We start from the raw sequence: 18,143 nt of genomic DNA on the forward strand, positions 1-18,143 counted from the left end.
CCTGTGTAACTGCTCTCAATGATTTCGGCAAATAAAACTGCACTTTTGCAATCTATTCAATATTCTCCCGACCATTGTGTATGATTAATCATATTCTAGGCGTCAGTGTTGACATTTTATTTTACGGCTTGACCCTTAAATGCGGCCAGGTTTCCTGTCAAACGAAGCCAGACCTATCGACACATAGCCACATAGCCTGTGCCACGAATCTCTTGCTGTCAGTCAAGGCTGTGCTTACAAGGCATATTCTACTGAAGGTCAGAAGGCTCACATTATGTGTCGTGCTCTTATACAATTAAGGATTGACACAAACCTAAATGGCCAAATAAAATCAAACAATGGCTAATGGTTTTACAACAGGACTATTAACTGTGTCCACAGAAAAGAACAAACAAAAGACAAATCATGTCAAACTGTATAATTGCCTGAGGGTTCAGTGATGTCCATGGGTCTACAATGGCCAGATGGGCCTTGTCAGAATGATTAGGCATCAGTTTCAATGACGGTCGGCATTTGGTCCGACCAACCAATTGTTTATTGTTTTAACTATACAAGTGTATGTTTGACCTGTATTTTGGGGGCAGTTTATGACACTAGCTGTAAACAGATAAAGGCGAGCCTTCGTCAAGCCAGACCCAACGGTATCATAAACTGCTGTCTCAACCAGACAAAATGAAAGTGAAGAGTGTCTATCGCAAAGCTTCCGGTAATAATTTCCCACAGGGTAAACAAATAAAAGATTCCCCCTTTTCATATCGGACACACGGGGATTTGTATATGGTGGCCAGCACCGCATTGCATGGATACAGGTTCCCCGAGTAAACAGCAATCGCAGCCCTGTTTATGTTTCCACCCTCTATCTCTAGTCTTTGAAGAAAGCCATTTAATTTGCTGACAAGGAATTTGACAATTTGGACACTTCTATCTCCACATGCCTTATGTTATCTTTACATTTTATTATCGGCCTACTAGATAAAATGATTTTTGTAAATATTTACATATCGGTATTCCAACACAACCAAACATAGAGTGACACCGCATCAGAGAACGAGAAGACGCATAAAAGGATTAGACATTTCAGAAAAATAATCATATTCTTCCTGCCCGTCACAATATACATGTGTGCAATATATTGCTTAGGCCCCCGACTGTTTGAAAGGGTGAAGGTTAAGTTTCTTCAAATATGCCCCTGTGTTTATGTCTGTGTCTTACTCTTTTGGTTAGATAACCATTTCCTATCTATGACAGCTGAATGAACTACATGAACATAGCGCCTGTGTTATCACATTGCCGTGACATTGCACCTCTTATTAAGACTTATACCCCTTCAGCTGGAGAATAATGGAATACTGTATCGTCAACAAACAGGGCCCGTTCTTGTTACCAATATCTCCATCTGCCCCCCCCCCCCCCCCCCCCCCCCCCGTCTCTGGCTTCCTGTTCATCTTAGCAACCAAATGCCACACGGTTCCCGTGTTGCCCCGCCCTGGGTGTAATTCGAGCCCGGTCTGTTCCTATGCACAATCTGTGCCAATCACGATAGGAATTATTCACTGTCAAACGAGCATTAACAATAGCGGTTGTCAGAGTCTACCTCCCCGGTCCATCCCTTCATAGTCGTTAGTCAATATCAGACAGACATATTGGGAATATTTTACCCAAGGCTGAAAATGTAATTTGAGAAATCGATTATTTGGTTTATTGTCGTATTAATTCTACAAGATCGGCAACATGTATTGACCAGAATGTCTACTATTCAAAACGGCAAGAAATCCAAGTCACAGTCTCGAAAATGTTAAACTTTTAAAATTATTAAATAATTAATGTTGGCTAGATGTTTAGAAGTTCATCTCATACATGTTATTTACGCAATTGCAATAAAACAACTCAAAACTGTACAAATTGGATTTCGACAGACTGATTAATGAATATTTGTTACGCCGAAAGTATAACTATAAGCTATACGCTAAAAAACCCTTTCCACAAACATAAGAAATCTCCGCCGTAGTCACGTTGAAATTTATTATTTTTTGTATTCAGTCACTTAAATAGTTCCACAATCCCAGTCTTTCTGTAGTAAGGTCAAACTCATGCAATCTGCAGTCATGCCTGTTTACTGCAATTACGGCAAGGAAACCCTACAATTCCGTCTTTTGTGCCAGGAACGATCACAAGTAAATGTCACGGAAGTCACATGCTGACGTGAAATCGATGGCGAACTTCATCAAATCTGACCACTCCAATATTATGACGCCTCTGGCTAAAATAACAGGAAAGAGGATTATGGTTTTGACAGCAGTAATGGACGGCTGATAGAGCCATGGGCCACATTCTGACCGGCGACTTGAAGTATTTCTCCTCAGCTCTGGAATTTCCCCAGTAGCGGCGAGATAGTTAGCCCTCTTGTCCTCTGCCCTTATCTATTTCCTATTACACATGTCTTACTCTCGTCATGTTTAACCTCGGGGTTATCAGAAGGATGCGGAGTTTGCCCCATGTTATCAGTGTTCCTGCGAACGCCACAAAACAATGTGTCATGAACTCTGAAAGGCTATTTCAATCCATCAAACTTTTCTTATCCCGTGTGTCATTTTGTTTGAAAAATCAGGATATGCGCTATCACAATCATTCGTTCATATGTATCTGGTAAGATTGAAATAACGTTTTAATAAAATGTATCATAATTTCGTTATATGAGTTTGAGTTACCCTGCGGACTTCGTGTATAGGTTCCTAGATATACATCTGTGGTTAAACAGACTGTCCTTTTCTGTTGACTAGATGATTACACACATGTGTCTTGCTCATGATCATTTCCATTGTGCTAGTAATTCCCCAGACTACAAGTACTCATTCCAGCATATTGTTCCTCTGATGGCGACTACCGACAAAGACATCCCTTGGCACTGTCTCGGGAAGACAACTTAGGAATAAAATCTCCATCTATCCTGGGATAAATGTCTGTTATTCTGAAAACTGACACCCGGACTTAACGGGATTTATCTATGTATCGTTTTCCAGATGCCTGTTTCCGAGGGTAAGCTTTGTTCTACTGTATGGGATGACGTTTGCATTTGTCAACTCATCCATCAAAGAGTAATAGCACCGCGCTCCTGACTACAGCACTTGTTTGTGGCGGACACTGATCTTATTCAGGCTGTATCTATTATCGGCTTAAATATATACCAAATAGTACATATTCTTTGGAAACGATGAATAAATGAATTTTCTTATTTTGGTCCATATGCATGATTACACCTTCAGAGAAATCTTTTTTTGTATCGCGCCGACAGATGCATCGTCGATTGACACATTGAGAGTAGACACGGTGTTGTCAAATATTTGGATTAATTCGAATAGAACACGTCGCATATCTTCCGCCAAACTGAACTGAATATAGTTTGCCTGGCTGGACAGTTATGTCCGCAAGGTGGTATTTTCTTTCAGTCATCTGTTAGTTCAATGCTTCAGTGCGTGTTACTGTAAATCTGAGGTATTGTTTTGGAACTGGGCTTGTGACGAACGATGTATCACTGTGTATTTAACTATTATTTAATGTACATCTCATTTCGTTATATTTTCATTCTATCTATTCACCTTCTTTATGATTGTGGACCCATGTTTTTACGTATGGTGAGAGATGTGTACGTAACTGTTACGATTGTTATCTCATTACCTGCGGAAGAAGTGCTGTCTTTCGCGCCTGTTTTTGGAACCCTGGTGGAAAACGTCGAAGATGAAAATCATTGGTAATGTCAGACGATGTGTCAATGTTTTTACATGACTGGATGATAATGGTTTTAGGTTATTCGGTCGTATGAAAGTACGCCCGTATGTTTTATTATAAGACAAATGTAGATGGTAATATTACCCATCATCCTCACACGTTTGACAGCAATTTTGTGAGAGTCGGAACGAAATGTATTATCATACGTATGCTGATTCTGGGCATTACTTTTGTGTTGTGTTGTGTGGTGTTGTGTTGTGATGTGATGTGATGTGATGTGTTTTCTCCAGGCCCCATTGCTGGATTGTCTCAACACTATATTCGCGTACAGGACCGGTACGGTTTAATTACAAGTACTGTGGAACAGTACTCTTGCACTCCATGAGGGGTGGTGGGAATGGCCCAGAGGTTAAAGCGGTCGCTCGTCATGCCGAAGGCCCAGGTTTGATTCCCCACATGAGTAAAATGCGTGAAGCCCATGTCTAATGTGTCCCCTCTGTAATATTGCCTAAAACCATACTTCCCCAAGTGCTTAGTATTCTTCCCACCCTTGACACGTACTCGCTCTCTCTCTCACACACACCATGCACACATTACGTTGATCGATGCTCATGATGTCAATCAGGGGATTGTCTATTGTTGAGTGCGGCGTTAGACATAAAACAACACATACTAGTAAAATACTTATTACTGTTAATCTGAAACACGCTCATTCGTTTTTTCTTTCCCTTTACCCGTCTTGTTTTAACCAGTATATGTGTCACCTGATCACCAACACGATGACAATGTCTCATCACTCAAGACGTATGTGTAGGAATGTCATTATTATTTTCATCAAATATCGGAGAAGATAATTCATGACTTTTATAACGTATGCGAATGGGTTTTTTCAACGGATGTATAAAAGCAATCTCTTTTTGAGAGATCGGTCTTACAGTCCATTATTTACTTCATCACGAACGTTCAGTCCACTAACAACTATATTTCACATCTCCCTAACGTAGACATGAGAACACTAAATAAATACTGCCCTCAGTTGCCCGAAGGCAATTGATCTGTCGGTGTTAATTTCAACACTTTTTCTTAACCCTGCCTTCACCCCACGGCGATATTATCTAATGATGTGTCTAGCGTCAACTCTGTCACATTAGATAGCCTGTAACTTTAAGGGGCAATTTGAGGTTTCCCAGTGCAACAACCTTTCGTCGTTTCATAGGAAATTAAAGACGCCATGAGCTCCTCGACTTGCCGGACGCTATCCTACTAAGTGGCAGAATATAATACTACATCTTACAGTCTTTCCTCGCGAAACATGTACCCAATTATCAGTTGCCTAAGGACGTTCGTTATACCTTGCGTTAGGTTTACGTCGTGAAATGAATTAGATATCTAAACCTTTCAGCAGTTTAGAAGGTGTCAGTTTAATATGGTTAGAGTGTTTATCTCAAAGATAACGTTAAAATGTATAATGTGCATCTCGTTTCAAATTGATACGACCCGTACGGGTTGTCTTACTAGTTAAATCGGGAGCCAGTGATGAATATGAAGGTAGAAGGGCTTCGTGAAATGTTTTGCACCAACTACCTCTCATGATAATTAGAACCGTAGCCTCCCACAGACACCTTAATTAAGCCCTGAGATAAGCACACCGCCTACGTCACGGTCAAGGCGGTCTGCTACTGGGCCACTACAGGGTTGTTGATTAGGCCCTAGCTTGTTTGTTGATACTGCGTGGTGTTATTATATGCACCGTTGCTGCCATAATCACCCACAGATAGATAGGTATTCCATCACAGCGTCATATGTCCCAGTTAACCCTTGCTAAAATCTAGTTATGATATCCTTGCTTAGCCATCTGATTAACGAGTCAAAAGGTGTTTGTATTTTCAGCTGTTGAGGCATGATTTTGGAAGATGTGCTGACAGTTTGGGTGAATCAATGCATTAATGTTGCATTGAACCTTATGTATGGACTAACATCTAGTCTCGGAAATGAACATGTCTTACAGAAAAAAAATAGTTGTAAAATTATCTATATATAATAAAAAGGACCCCAGAGATTCTCTTCATGTTCGTGAAACTGCAGTACTATAGACTTGCCAAACATTATACTCTTGCCTGGGCTGTATTGGATATATTTGTATGAGGGTCTGTACGACAGACTACCTCATCTACATCTGCTACCCTCCATCCCCGAGTGAGGAATGTGAGTGAGTGAGTGAGTTGGTGTGTAACGCCCTTTAGTATTACATCTTCGCCACGGCCTGTCTGCGTCATGCGGAAGGACATTCCAGCGTGGATAACTCAGTAGATGCTCACCAAAAAAGCAATGACGAATCTGGGACGAAAACTGGGACGAATCTGGGACTCGAACCCAAGATCAATGGATATTGGCATCTCTGTTGGAAGTTTTTGAGTCTTAGAGCCCAGGCCGCAGATGTCTCGTGTCATTCTCTCTCTGTTTTGCCTCTGTGATTTAACTCTGATCCTGAGACTATTATGACTATTTAACATGTGTAGACTTATGACTAAAAGTATTGGAACCTCCAAGCAGAAAGCATTTGGCAAAATTAGGCGACCAAATTAATCGCAACGGAATTGTCTCATTTATTGTAACAATGTTTGCACGCTCGTACGACCGCCGAGTAAAGTTGATGTAACGATAGACACGAGTCCGCAGTGAATCAAATACACAGGGCGTCAGGTGACTAACTTGACACTCTGTCAACAGCGTAATTTGCTGGTAACGTTCTAGTTGCCTTGCTGTAGCATTACTCCTTCTAAAGTCTCTCAATGTGATGTCAATGCCTGGCCCGTAACACACTTGAATTCCCCCGATTTGTCTGCATGGGTATTTGCTCTTAGTTGAATCATTCCGTCTGCTAGCCGGAGCAGGTGAGAAAACAGTCGTCTGCAACCTGTTGTGCGAGTCGAGCAGCGCCACCTATATGCATATCTGTTGCCATGTGGCGAGCACAAGGCGAGGAGAGAATCAATTTTCGTATTTGCATGCTTATACAAAATTTCTATGAGGTCGTTTTTTTCGCGTGGCATTAGCACCAAGGACATATAAAGTGTGAAAACACACGATGATATCTCAGAACTTGCGCAGAATTAATGTCTGAATGACACAAGATTGTAAAGAGGTGTACGCGTGTGCTTACAGACGCTTAATGGTTGTTTAAGAGCGTTGGCAGGAATGTATTAATCCCCATGTCTGGTGCAGACCGCTTCCCTGGTCCAGTGAATAGTAAGAGCGTCTGCACGGAGACCGAAAGGTTATTGGTTCGATCCTCTGGCCGAGCCATACAAAAGACCTTGAAAACTGATAGTTGTTGTTACCCTATTCGGCGCTCGACATGAAAGGGATAAAACAAGGACTGGTCAGCTCGGAATCCGTATAATGTGTCTGAGTGAGGTCGCCTTGTTAAATGGTGGGATGATACAAGATACAAGATTTTATGCGTGAACGTCCCATGTAGAAACAGTGACAATATGCTTTGAAGTATATAAACAGATACATAATAAGTCAGGATAACAATACAAAGTACCAATCAAACATATTATGTTGTGACCTAGGATCACCTATAATAAGAATTTCAGATTTATTTGAAGTTGTGTACATTATAGCAGATTATTTCCATGTTACCTGGTTCATTATTTGAAAAAAGTGGACTTAATATTTCAGTAATGTTAAGGTTTCAAAATTATTATTTTTTAAGGAAAGGGAATTAAAGCGCCTTACATTTGAATATTCTGTACAAACATCAGCTACTGTTCTCCATCTTCATAGACTGAGCAGTAATCACAGATACGTTATTCCAAAGGTGTAGGTGGTAGGTGACATATCTGTGATCTAGCACTATAAAACCGACCTAATTCACACAGGTGCATTCATATAAGTTCAATAATCTGTAATGCAACCTAAAACCCCATTTCGCCTCATCTTGTCTGGTGCGATGAGAAACTCTCTTTCTGCTGTGAAATTATAGATGTATTACATTTGATCATCCACATATTCAGCACAGTCAGTATCAAGGTGAAGTAAGATCAGGTTTCAATGTTTAATTTTCATAGCTATGGCTGAACCTAATGACCGACTGCACGATTACCTCGTCGATAATATGCATGACCGCTTCATCTGGTTTTAACATCCTACCAACACACATGTATATATGTTGAAACACTTGCCATTCCTATCAACCGTCCTGTATATGTCAAACCGTGAGAACTGCCTACAACAACAATATGAACGAGCACTCACGATGATATATCTCTCACGGAACACGCGAACCATGACTACACATTTCATATACCGACAATTGACAGTGACTCATGGGATATTTACCTGTGATCTGGGCTGTGTTTTCCCAACATATTGAATGCATGAGCTTTTAGAATAATTCAACGCTTGAGATAATGTGACAAGTCTACCGCTTGAGCTAGGAGAAAGATACAATTACCTACAGTCAAATGTTGTGCTGGAAAGTAGACATTTCGACCTTCCTGCTTCTTGTGAAGCAGTCACCCCGAACGCCTATATGTGTCGGCCTGTATATACATCTGTCATAGAACACGTGGTTCAGAATGTCGGGTGTCAGTGTATGTTGATGTATGTGTCAAAAGGTCGTATATCTTTCGGGATGGATGGAAATGAATAACTCTTTTTTGTCAGTTCGACCTATTGAACATGATGGTCAGGTGAATTTGAGAGACACCTTTAAACAGTGAAATATTTGAATGTTTTGATAAAAGATACGGAGAAAGAATAACGCCTTGTACATACGTATATACTTTTGTCTTTTTTAAGTTGTCGATGTAATTTTGTGTGCGACGGTTGCTTTGTTATATTGATATGTATGTGTAGATTGGAAAAATAATATTCTATTGATAGTGATTCATAAAGACATACCTGTGATGTTGGTGGAAATAGCCTTGTCGCTTATATTTGTATACATTCCGAATTCAGACTGCCTGTCGTTTTATCTACATGACCCATGGTATTTGAAAGTTTACCTTAATCATGGTGTAAGCCGCCGAGGCATAGTTGAATATGTTCAGAAGTGGATTAATAATCCCTTTGAAATTAATTCAGACCTATGAAATTCGTGACAATTCAAAATGAGCTACACCGCAACTATGTCGCCGATGAATTGCACGTCACGTAGAAGTCAACATTCCTCGCAATCCAAACACGTCAAATCTAGATCTGAACGATGAGAGGTCTTCTCACACAGGCGGTTGGAGTGAATTGTGGAGGATATCTCGGCGCGGTAAAATTAGTGTCTCTCAGACAGACCCCAAAGTTAAAATATCCGAAAAATCCCAAGTATGTCTTCACCGCAAGTCAGTTTCTAAAAATGAAGACATTCTCTGGACTTCTTTCTCTTATATATTGAAACACACACCAAAAAAAAAAAATAATTACTAGATTTTCATTTCAGAGACTGACTACAAATACCACCACTAATACAACACAAAAGCGCCAGAAAACATGTTCGTGATACCAGGCAGCATGTGGTGTATTAATCCTGTTACATGACCTTACCCGATTGATAACCCAATAAACAAAGATATGTTTGCGCTTAATACTATCCCTCTGCATAACCCAGAGCGGTTGGGTAGCCTAGTGATTTAAGTGTTCGCTCATCACGCCGAAGGCCCAGGTTCGATTCCTCTTATGGTTACAATGTGTGATATTGCTGGAAACCATATCCACTCACTCCCTCCTGTCTGAATTTTAAAAATCAACCACTAAATGATGGCTTCACTTGTGACACAGTGCTCGATGTCACGGAATGCAAATATGCATTGCTATTCATATTTCCCAATAGCCGATAAAGTGCTTCAAGGTACCGCCACCCTCAAGTGCAAACTCAAGCAAGCTCTCCAGCACCACCGCTCAAGGGCTTGGATGACACGGTCATATGTAGCCTCATATCTTGCTATCACTCACGTTATTCAACTTTAATGCTCCATCATCATGCGATCCCTAATGATCCTTGTACTGGTTGCGTATAGAATTACGTCTGTCTACCACCGTTTCAAATAATTAATTCTCTCTGTTGAAAAATTCAGACTATGAAGTGATAATATTTCACAGTCGCTAAGATTTTATGAAACTGATAGTCATGCGTACGGCCTGTGGTAACATCAGATCCTCGATCGGGGCTGTATAGGAATAAGACGCACCCCAAGGACAATAAATATTAGGGTATGCCTCTATGGCTTTAATTTTTTGTGATATAACTGAGACATTCATAACTGTTGACTCATCCGCCAAGGTGGCGTTTTACAACCCCCACCCTTGTTGGACGGGAAATACTCCTTGGCCATAATTAGAAATAATATATTAACAGGACTGCAGTCGTTTATAATCTCTTTGCATCAATGGTTCATTTTAATTGAACGAAGTGCCATCCAAGTGATAGTTCTACACTTTCATTAGTTTCATATTTTGCTCCAGTGGTCTGTTAATGGTAATGCTGTTTAAGTAGGGTTCATTGGCTACGTATTTTGATAACATTGTTTAAACCATGTCACCACAGATCTATCTATCTAATGACAATAAACTCTTGAATATGTCTATCTTTAGGCGATGTCGTAACAAAATATTATTGAAAATGACAGTTATTACCCCATTCTCCACCAACCCTGACAATGAACCTAAACACACGGCTTTTTAACCACATTCAGTCCAGATCGATGTACTTGGGTTTTCTCAAAGTCAATTTGTTGCCAGAAACTCATGTCGTAAATGAACCTCGTGGGCAAAATGAATATGTCCCTCGTAAAGATTCTAATCATAAGAACATATAAACGTCACAAGTCATTGACTTTTGTTGCATACTGACAAAGTCGTAGCTCTGCACAACGACTGTGAAATATATTTGATGGAAACCAATCTAAATTGTAAAAAATAGCCATCTGTATTCCACGCCTGAAAGACATGTTATGAAAAGAAAATTAGGAGAGAAATGTTTTGTGTCATAAAAGGATCCCATAGACAATATGTTAGTCTAATAAAGATGTACATTGATATGACAGATGGATTCATTCTCAAATTCTAGAAAGAATATGTTTCAACAGTATATTGTCATTCGTGGCATATCGTCTGAGTTAATAGCAGGATAATATTTGAAGCATACTCACATGTTAGATTTTTGAGAGAAAAAATCAGTGAAAAGGTATGGAGTGAGTTAATGTTGAATTACGGCACAGTAAACGCTTTCCTAGCAACATCATGTTGTTTAACGCGCCGGTCTGTAAATAATCGAGTCTGGACCAGACAATGCAGTGATTGATATTATTAGCAACGATCAACGCAATTTGGATACGATGACATGCATCAACCAAGTCGGCGAGCCTGACTACCCGATCCCGTTAGTCGCCTCTTACGACAAGCATGGGTTGCTGGGATTCTAGCCCGTATCTTCACAGGTATGGAAATGCAATGATACATGACCAATCAGATAGAACGGAATTCTGGAAATACTGGTGAACATTTGTTCAGTGACAAGCTTATCTGTTTGATTAGGTCTCCTCTCTGCAGGAACGCGATGTCGCCCATCACCCCATAAACAAGACCGCCGATCGTGTGTTCGAATCCCACATATCCCCGATGATTTGCCTGATCTGTCAGTTCGATGTGTAAACGTTTTGCTTCGTCACTTCAAACTTTCCTTCCAGACTTTCTGGCAAGCCATAATATAACAGAAATCCAAATCGCAAGCTGGAATCGAATTTGATACGGACCCAGGATATATAAGTTTAAACAGGCTTAATTATAGCTCGAACACAAACACCATTGTATTTACCATATTTCACAACGTATAATACTCAAATTCTTTCTGACTGCTATTTCTTCGATCCTGAAACACAAATTTGATTCATGTTTCTCCTTCTTCTTTTTCTTAGCTATGCTAAGAATGAAGAGGCCAATGTCATTTAAATCAGATCTTGGTTCTCGATACCGGTAAACAACAATTTGTTTATGGCGGTAGCGAGAACTAAGATCTGATTTTAATGAGACTGATGCAAAGGCTCGCTTGTTTGTAGATTTCTGGTTCATTTTCAAATTTAATACGTTCGTCTTTCACATGGAACATCCGTAAATATACGCGAACAGTGCACGTGTAAATGCATCGCCACACGCGTGTATCGCGTCAACTTACGTCATAGCCTGGTATGAAAGACTGATTCCTTTCTGTAAACTGACAACAACAGTTGGTTTCTTTAGTCCTGCCTCAACATGAAGGCTACGTATTTAGAACACTTCGTTTGAAATATAATCTTCAAAGACGATAACCCCTTTCAAATGGGGTTGCGGAAAATCAGGTCCCAATGTGTTTCGAATCAGCATCATGTTATGTAATTTGAGCAAGATGTGTTACTTTGCCGTGTAAGACAAGTTGGACGAGAACATGCTTTGTGATCGGAGAGACGGAGAGATAAGGGGTGGGCATATAGAGGTTTCGGAGAGATAAGGGGTGGGCATATAGAGGTTTCGGAGAGATAAGTGGTGGGCATATAGAGGTTTATAGTGGATGGTGAGTGGAGATGGTTGTGAGGTCGGAATGGTTGGAAGAGGGTGTGGGGTGGGAGTTGGGGTGAGGTGGGCTGGGAGATGTTGGGATAAGGTTTGTGGGAGTGTTTGGGGTTGAGTTAGTGAGAATGATTGTTGGGATGTGGTTGGGGGGAGGCTGTGGGTGAGGTGGGAGTGGTTGTGAGGATGAGGTGAGCGTTCACTGCAGGGTTAATAAGGCGTGGAATGGATATAGGGCGTGAAATGGATGTGGGGTGAAATGTGGGGCTGGGATATGGGGAGAAAGGCTATGAGGGTGAGGTGAATGTTGTTGCAGTGTTGGGATGAAATGGGTGTCATTGTGGAATGGTATGGGAGTTGGGAGGTAGACTAACACATAAACTATGAAATATTTTATTACACAATACATTTCTCTCCTCTAAAATTAAAACAAATAATTTACCTGATGCTGATTACTTGTGGAATAGAGTTAGAGTTGGCTTGATAGGCTTTTATATTAATCTAGATTTGATTTTTAATATGCATAGTTCCACAGTCATGGTGCACGACGATAGTGGAGGGTGGGTCGGTAATTAGAGACATAAAGGTGGCCACCGGTATATATGTTGAAGAAGGTTTGCAGTATTTTTTGGAATCCGAATTAGTTGCGTTGTGAAGTACAAGCTATACCAGCATGCGGTCTACTTTGCTGCTTACTGTTATGGGAGTAAGGAAAACTAGCCGTCAGCTAAGGACGCTTCCCAGCTTATCTTGTGGGCAGCCATGAAGTATTGCACAACCTCCCGAGTTACCCCAGGGAATAAACAAATCCACACCCATCAATTTGGCACAGTAACAAACCCAAAGATCTTATTTATGTTCACTTATGCCCCGAGGGCAGCCACAGAGAATTTCCGCCAATGTTACTTGTTCCCTGGCATCTGTCGTTTTTATAATTGAATGACCTGGCGCATCATCTCATCATGTCGACGTTTGGAAGTATCGCGTTATCTATCTGGAATGTTGACTTAGCGAGAAGCGGTTTTATTTGTTCTGCTTAGTGGCGGTTGGATGAATACGTGTTAAACACCTACAACAACTTTGGCTATTAAAATGTTAATGTTTCAATGCCACCCCGTCGTCAACAAATATCTTCTCTCAAACTGTTGGTGGCCCTAGGATAGTGGTTAGATCATTCGCTTGTCACGCCACAGAGCTGTTCTGATTCCCGTCGTGGTGTGTGATATCCATTTATGGTGTCCCTGGAGAAATGCTGGAGAAATGATGTGAGCTCGCTCACTCACTCACAAACAAAAAAACAACAGTGAAACGAACAAGGGATATAGTTCTATGGATATACAACATCTTTCTTACAGTGAATGCGACGTTTCGGTATAGATACTAACACTGTTATTAAGCAAGTGATGTGTCATAAACGGGGAACCCCCAAAATTGCGGACTCGTGAATATTGTGGAATGATCATGAATAACATGTGTCCAGATCAACTAATCATGTATACATAATAATGTCCAATTGATTACCGACAGTCTTGCGTAGAGTTTCTTGAATAAGGTTTCATAGTTTCCCTCTAACTTATCACGAATAATAGGTCTCCAGCAACCCATACTTGCCGTAAAAGTCGACCTTGCTAGTCCTAAGAGGCGGGCGACTAATGGGATCGGGTGGTCAGGCTCGCTGACTTGTTTGATGCATGTCATCGTATCCCAATTGCGTGGATCGATGCTCATGTCAGTCATTGGATTGTCTGGTCCAGACTCGATTATTTACAGACGGCCGTCATATAGCTGGAATATTGCTGTGTGCGGCGTTAAATAACAAACAACCAACCAAACAACAACAACTCTAACATATCACAATCGACTACGATTCCGAATACCGAATAAGATTGACTATTGTTGGTATTTCAGGAGATTCCGGGTACGACCGGGTCCGACCCTTGTCCTACACAGACGCAGATCTCATCATGGTGTGTTTCTCAGTCGCAGACCCAGAGTCCATGGAGAATGTCGTGTCAAAGGTGAGTTCAGCATGGCCTATAATAGTTGCTATATCAATGAAACATTGCCAAGTCGACAAATGAAATTGGAATTGGATTCCGAATCAAAATATGTTTCAGTTCCCATGCTTGACCCGTGAAGATCCAGGTTAAAATAGATCTTCAGTAACCCATGGTTGCCATAACAGGCGACAATGCTTGTCGTATGAGCTGACGTTGCCGGTGGGTCGGTGGCTGGCTCTGCAACATGGCTGATCATGTATACACTTGATAAAGTCCAATTAATAAATTCTATCCATTACTAGATGACCCGGGGTAGAATAAGTCTTCAGCAACCCATGTTTGCCGTAAAAAGCGACTTAGCTTGTCGTAAGAGTCGACTTACGGGATCGGGTGGTCAGGCTCGCTGACTTTGTTCATGTCATCGTATCCCGATTGCGTGGATCGTGGCTCATGATGTCAATCACTGGATTGTCTGGTCCAGACTCGATTATTTACAGACCGCCGTCACACAGCTGGCATATTCCTGAGTGCGGCGTTAAACAACAAATAAACATTCCTAGAGTATTAAATGGCATGGCATCATCTCAACTAGATGTAATATTCGTTTCAGTGGTTACCCGAGGTGCGAGAACATTGCCCCAAACAACCTCTCATGTTGGTGGGCTGTAAAACAGATCTACGAAACGAGATAAAAACTGTCCCACCGAGCAAAGACAAGACGCCGTCAATAGTATCATACGACCAGGTGAGTTGTGTAATGATACGTGTTCGGAGACTCAACTCCGAAATAATGAGACTGTTAGACACGCTGTTGACGAATGTGTGAACCAAATAGCGTGAGATGCCACGATTCCCCAGTGGTCCTTCTTGCCTGGTATCGATCCCCAGTAACATGTGCTGGTCGCAAGAAACGACTTAAATGTATCTGGTGGTCAGGCTCTGATACTTTGCTGATTATGTGTCATCGCTGCCACCATAGATCGTCGGGATGTGTCCCAAAACGTATATTTGGGTCCTCCTTTCGAAGAAGAAAATTGTCTTGTAGCGTTGAACGAAATATATTCCGTCAGACTGGATGACCATTATCTTAAACATCAGCGCTCTTACACTGAATAACGAATGTTAGGGGTCATGAATACTTTTTGGAATATTATGAACTTTTACCAAAAAAATTGCTTAATATATTCATGATCCCTAGCTTGTTTTTCACACGCACGCACGCACGCATGCACGCATGCACACACACACACACACACACACACACACACACACACACACACACACACACACACACACACACACACACACACACAGACACACACACACACACACACACAAATACACAGACTGTCCTCGGTTGTAGTTTTGGTACAAGTTAATTTTGTTTAGTAAGGTTATTTCGTCATACCTTTGATACATCTCGACCTTCCTCTGTCCTTGATAAACATATGTCCGTGTAGATAATGACATGTGTTAAAGTCACAAGAAAAAGACACATGCTTGATCAGTATGTGAAGTAAAATCTGCTTATTGTACGACGATAGTATTTAGATAATTGAATATTTTTTGTAGTAAGAGATCATTTCCCAAAAGTAAATTTGCCTTCGAATGTAGCAAGGAATCTTTCCCAATGTGTGTGAATGGAATCAGATATCAATAGAATCATGACGCATTACACTCTTATTTTCAGGGTTTAAAGACGGCCAAACACATCGGGGCCCTTGTATATTCCGAAACAGCATCGAAAACGTCGCAGAGAAGTGTCAATGACGTCATGGAGGTTGCCGCACTGTCGTCAGCCGGGACAAAAGGCAATACACCTGAAGCTACCAGTTTTCGCCGTCAGAGGTCCTTCATTCGCCGGAAACGGTTCAGTGGTATGAACGAGGCCAAAATGCATTTGCGAAAAGAAGCGGCCAAAAGCTGCGTGGTCATGTGATCCTGTGCACAGAGACAGCTGAACTTTAATTTAACTTATTTATAATGCATCTCAGTTCATAGTTTTCAACCATGAACCGCTCAGGCATTTGCGTACTGACGTCACTAATGCTCATCGGACTGAACCTGTGTACACGTTTTCGTCATAAATAGTGACGTCATAATGACGCATGGAACACGTCATCAAAACGTGTAGTGAAAAACACTAGCCATAATTCACAACTTGTTTCCACTTACTTTGAAGCATATTATTGCTTGTATCAAAGATCTCTTTTGGATACGTCACTTGAACTTGTGTATGCGTCATTGATTTATGTGTAGCCCGCATTTTAATGGCTTATCTGTCAGAACTGCACTTTTGTCACGTTTCAAGCTCCACAAAACCCGCTTGCAAGCCGGAGAAAATATATCTCTCTCCTTGTGGCATTGTATGAACCAGTATGTGTACTCGTCATCACGTTTTGTGTACTTGTCATCGAAATGTGTTCTCAGCTGTGATATTATCGCAAATCCAAACCCAGCAAGTATTCTTGCCCACGAAACGAACACAGGTGATGACGTCATCAGAAAAGAATAGCAGAACGTATGACGTCATCTGAAAATGTTTATAACAGGTGCTTTGTTGTTTCGTTTTGTTTTCTCACTCGTTGTCTTCAAAGAAGGCATAAAATTGACTGTGGAATCTAGTGCAAAGACTGTATATAGGGATGATGTTTGAGATAAGTGGGAGTTACCATGTGAGAGAATGAATGAGCTGTTGAGTGAGCTGTTGGGTGAATGACATCGTTATGTATTTCATGGAAGTTCGTTTCTGTTTGTAATACCTAAACGACATAATTCTTTAAAAAAGAATAAAACGTCTTTTTGAAAACCATATTCTTTGTTATATGTTTTGCATGCATTGGGCCCCAGAAACAACCGTCCAGATATCAGAGTCTTCTGTTTCCTTTGGGGGCACGGGCAGCCCCGTCGTCTAAGGCGCCGGAATTTGCTGTGCATAGTTTTGTCCCTTTGGCACGCCAGAAACACGATCTTCGAATCCCGGTCCGCCCCGATAATGTTGATAGTGCTCGTGGGTTTCACCAAAGTGGTAAACGTTTAAGACCTGCATCACGTCGGGATTTCCTCCAACCACACCGTGATGTAACTGGAATACTGTTCAATTCGAAGTTAAACCTAACCCACTCTGTTTCCTCTGCCAAATTCTCCAACCTGATATTGTGGCAGGCACTTAATTAGTTTCGGACAAGGGGTGGAGGGATAGCCTTCGCTAAAAGCAAGTGCTCATCAGACTAAAGATTCGGGTTCGTTTCCTACTTGCACATGGATTCCAAGTCCTGGTGTCCTCCGACGGTATGTTGTTGGAATATTGCTAAAAGCGGTGTAAAACTATTGTCATTCATTCCATTATTATTTGCACTTAAATGGATCGATTACAGGCTTCATGCCTTTAAAACTCGAATAGCTCATGTGTTTTAACTCTGCGACCCAGAACGTAAAGTTATTTCAAATCACAACCAACCCACATCTGCCAATACTTGTATATTGCTGATATATTAACCAATGGAAAGGACTGGTTGCAGTCGAAACTCACGGCGGAACTGCTTGTCCTAATCTGCATCTGTGTGTGTAGCTGCTTGTGCTAGTCCGAACTGATGCCGATTAATATTGCTAGCATTGTGAGATACCATGCCACAGTTTAACATGACTACCCCACTCAGACACAGTATACTGATTCCGAGCCGACGAGTCTTTGTTTTAGCCACTTGATGCCGAGCGCCAGACAGGGTAACAAGAAGTACCATCTTTTAACGTCTTTCGGTATGATGCGGCCGGATCTTCCGTTCTCCGGGCCGGCGCTCTACCACTAGACCACGGAGGCGACCCCACTGATACGAACAACATTGTAAAGCCACCGCGTCTTGAGATAAAGTA

The 18,143-nt window shown here is 41.3% G+C and overlaps 1 protein-coding gene across 1 annotated transcript in view; it reads left to right on the top strand.

Moving 5' to 3' along the window:
• The window catches only part of LOC124145346 (rho-related GTP-binding protein RhoN-like), a 43,117-nt gene extending 26,038 nt beyond the window's left edge, over positions 1 to 17,079 (top strand). The window contains exons 3-5 of the mRNA XM_046515087.2: positions 14,179 to 14,288; positions 14,881 to 15,015; positions 15,961 to 17,079. Coding sequence (XP_046371043.1) covers positions 14,179 to 14,288; positions 14,881 to 15,015; positions 15,961 to 16,209 — 494 coding nt within the window. The 3' untranslated portion in view covers positions 16,210 to 17,079. The remainder of the gene's footprint in view (positions 1 to 14,178; positions 14,289 to 14,880; positions 15,016 to 15,960) is intronic.
• The last annotated feature ends 1,064 nt before the right edge of the window (positions 17,080 to 18,143 follow it).

Source organism: Haliotis rufescens, unplaced genomic scaffold (genome assembly GCF_023055435.1).
Source record: "Haliotis rufescens isolate VD_foot unplaced genomic scaffold, xgHalRufe1.0.p SCAF_83, whole genome shotgun sequence".
NCBI classification, from domain to species: domain Eukaryota; kingdom Metazoa; phylum Mollusca; class Gastropoda; order Lepetellida; family Haliotidae; genus Haliotis; species Haliotis rufescens.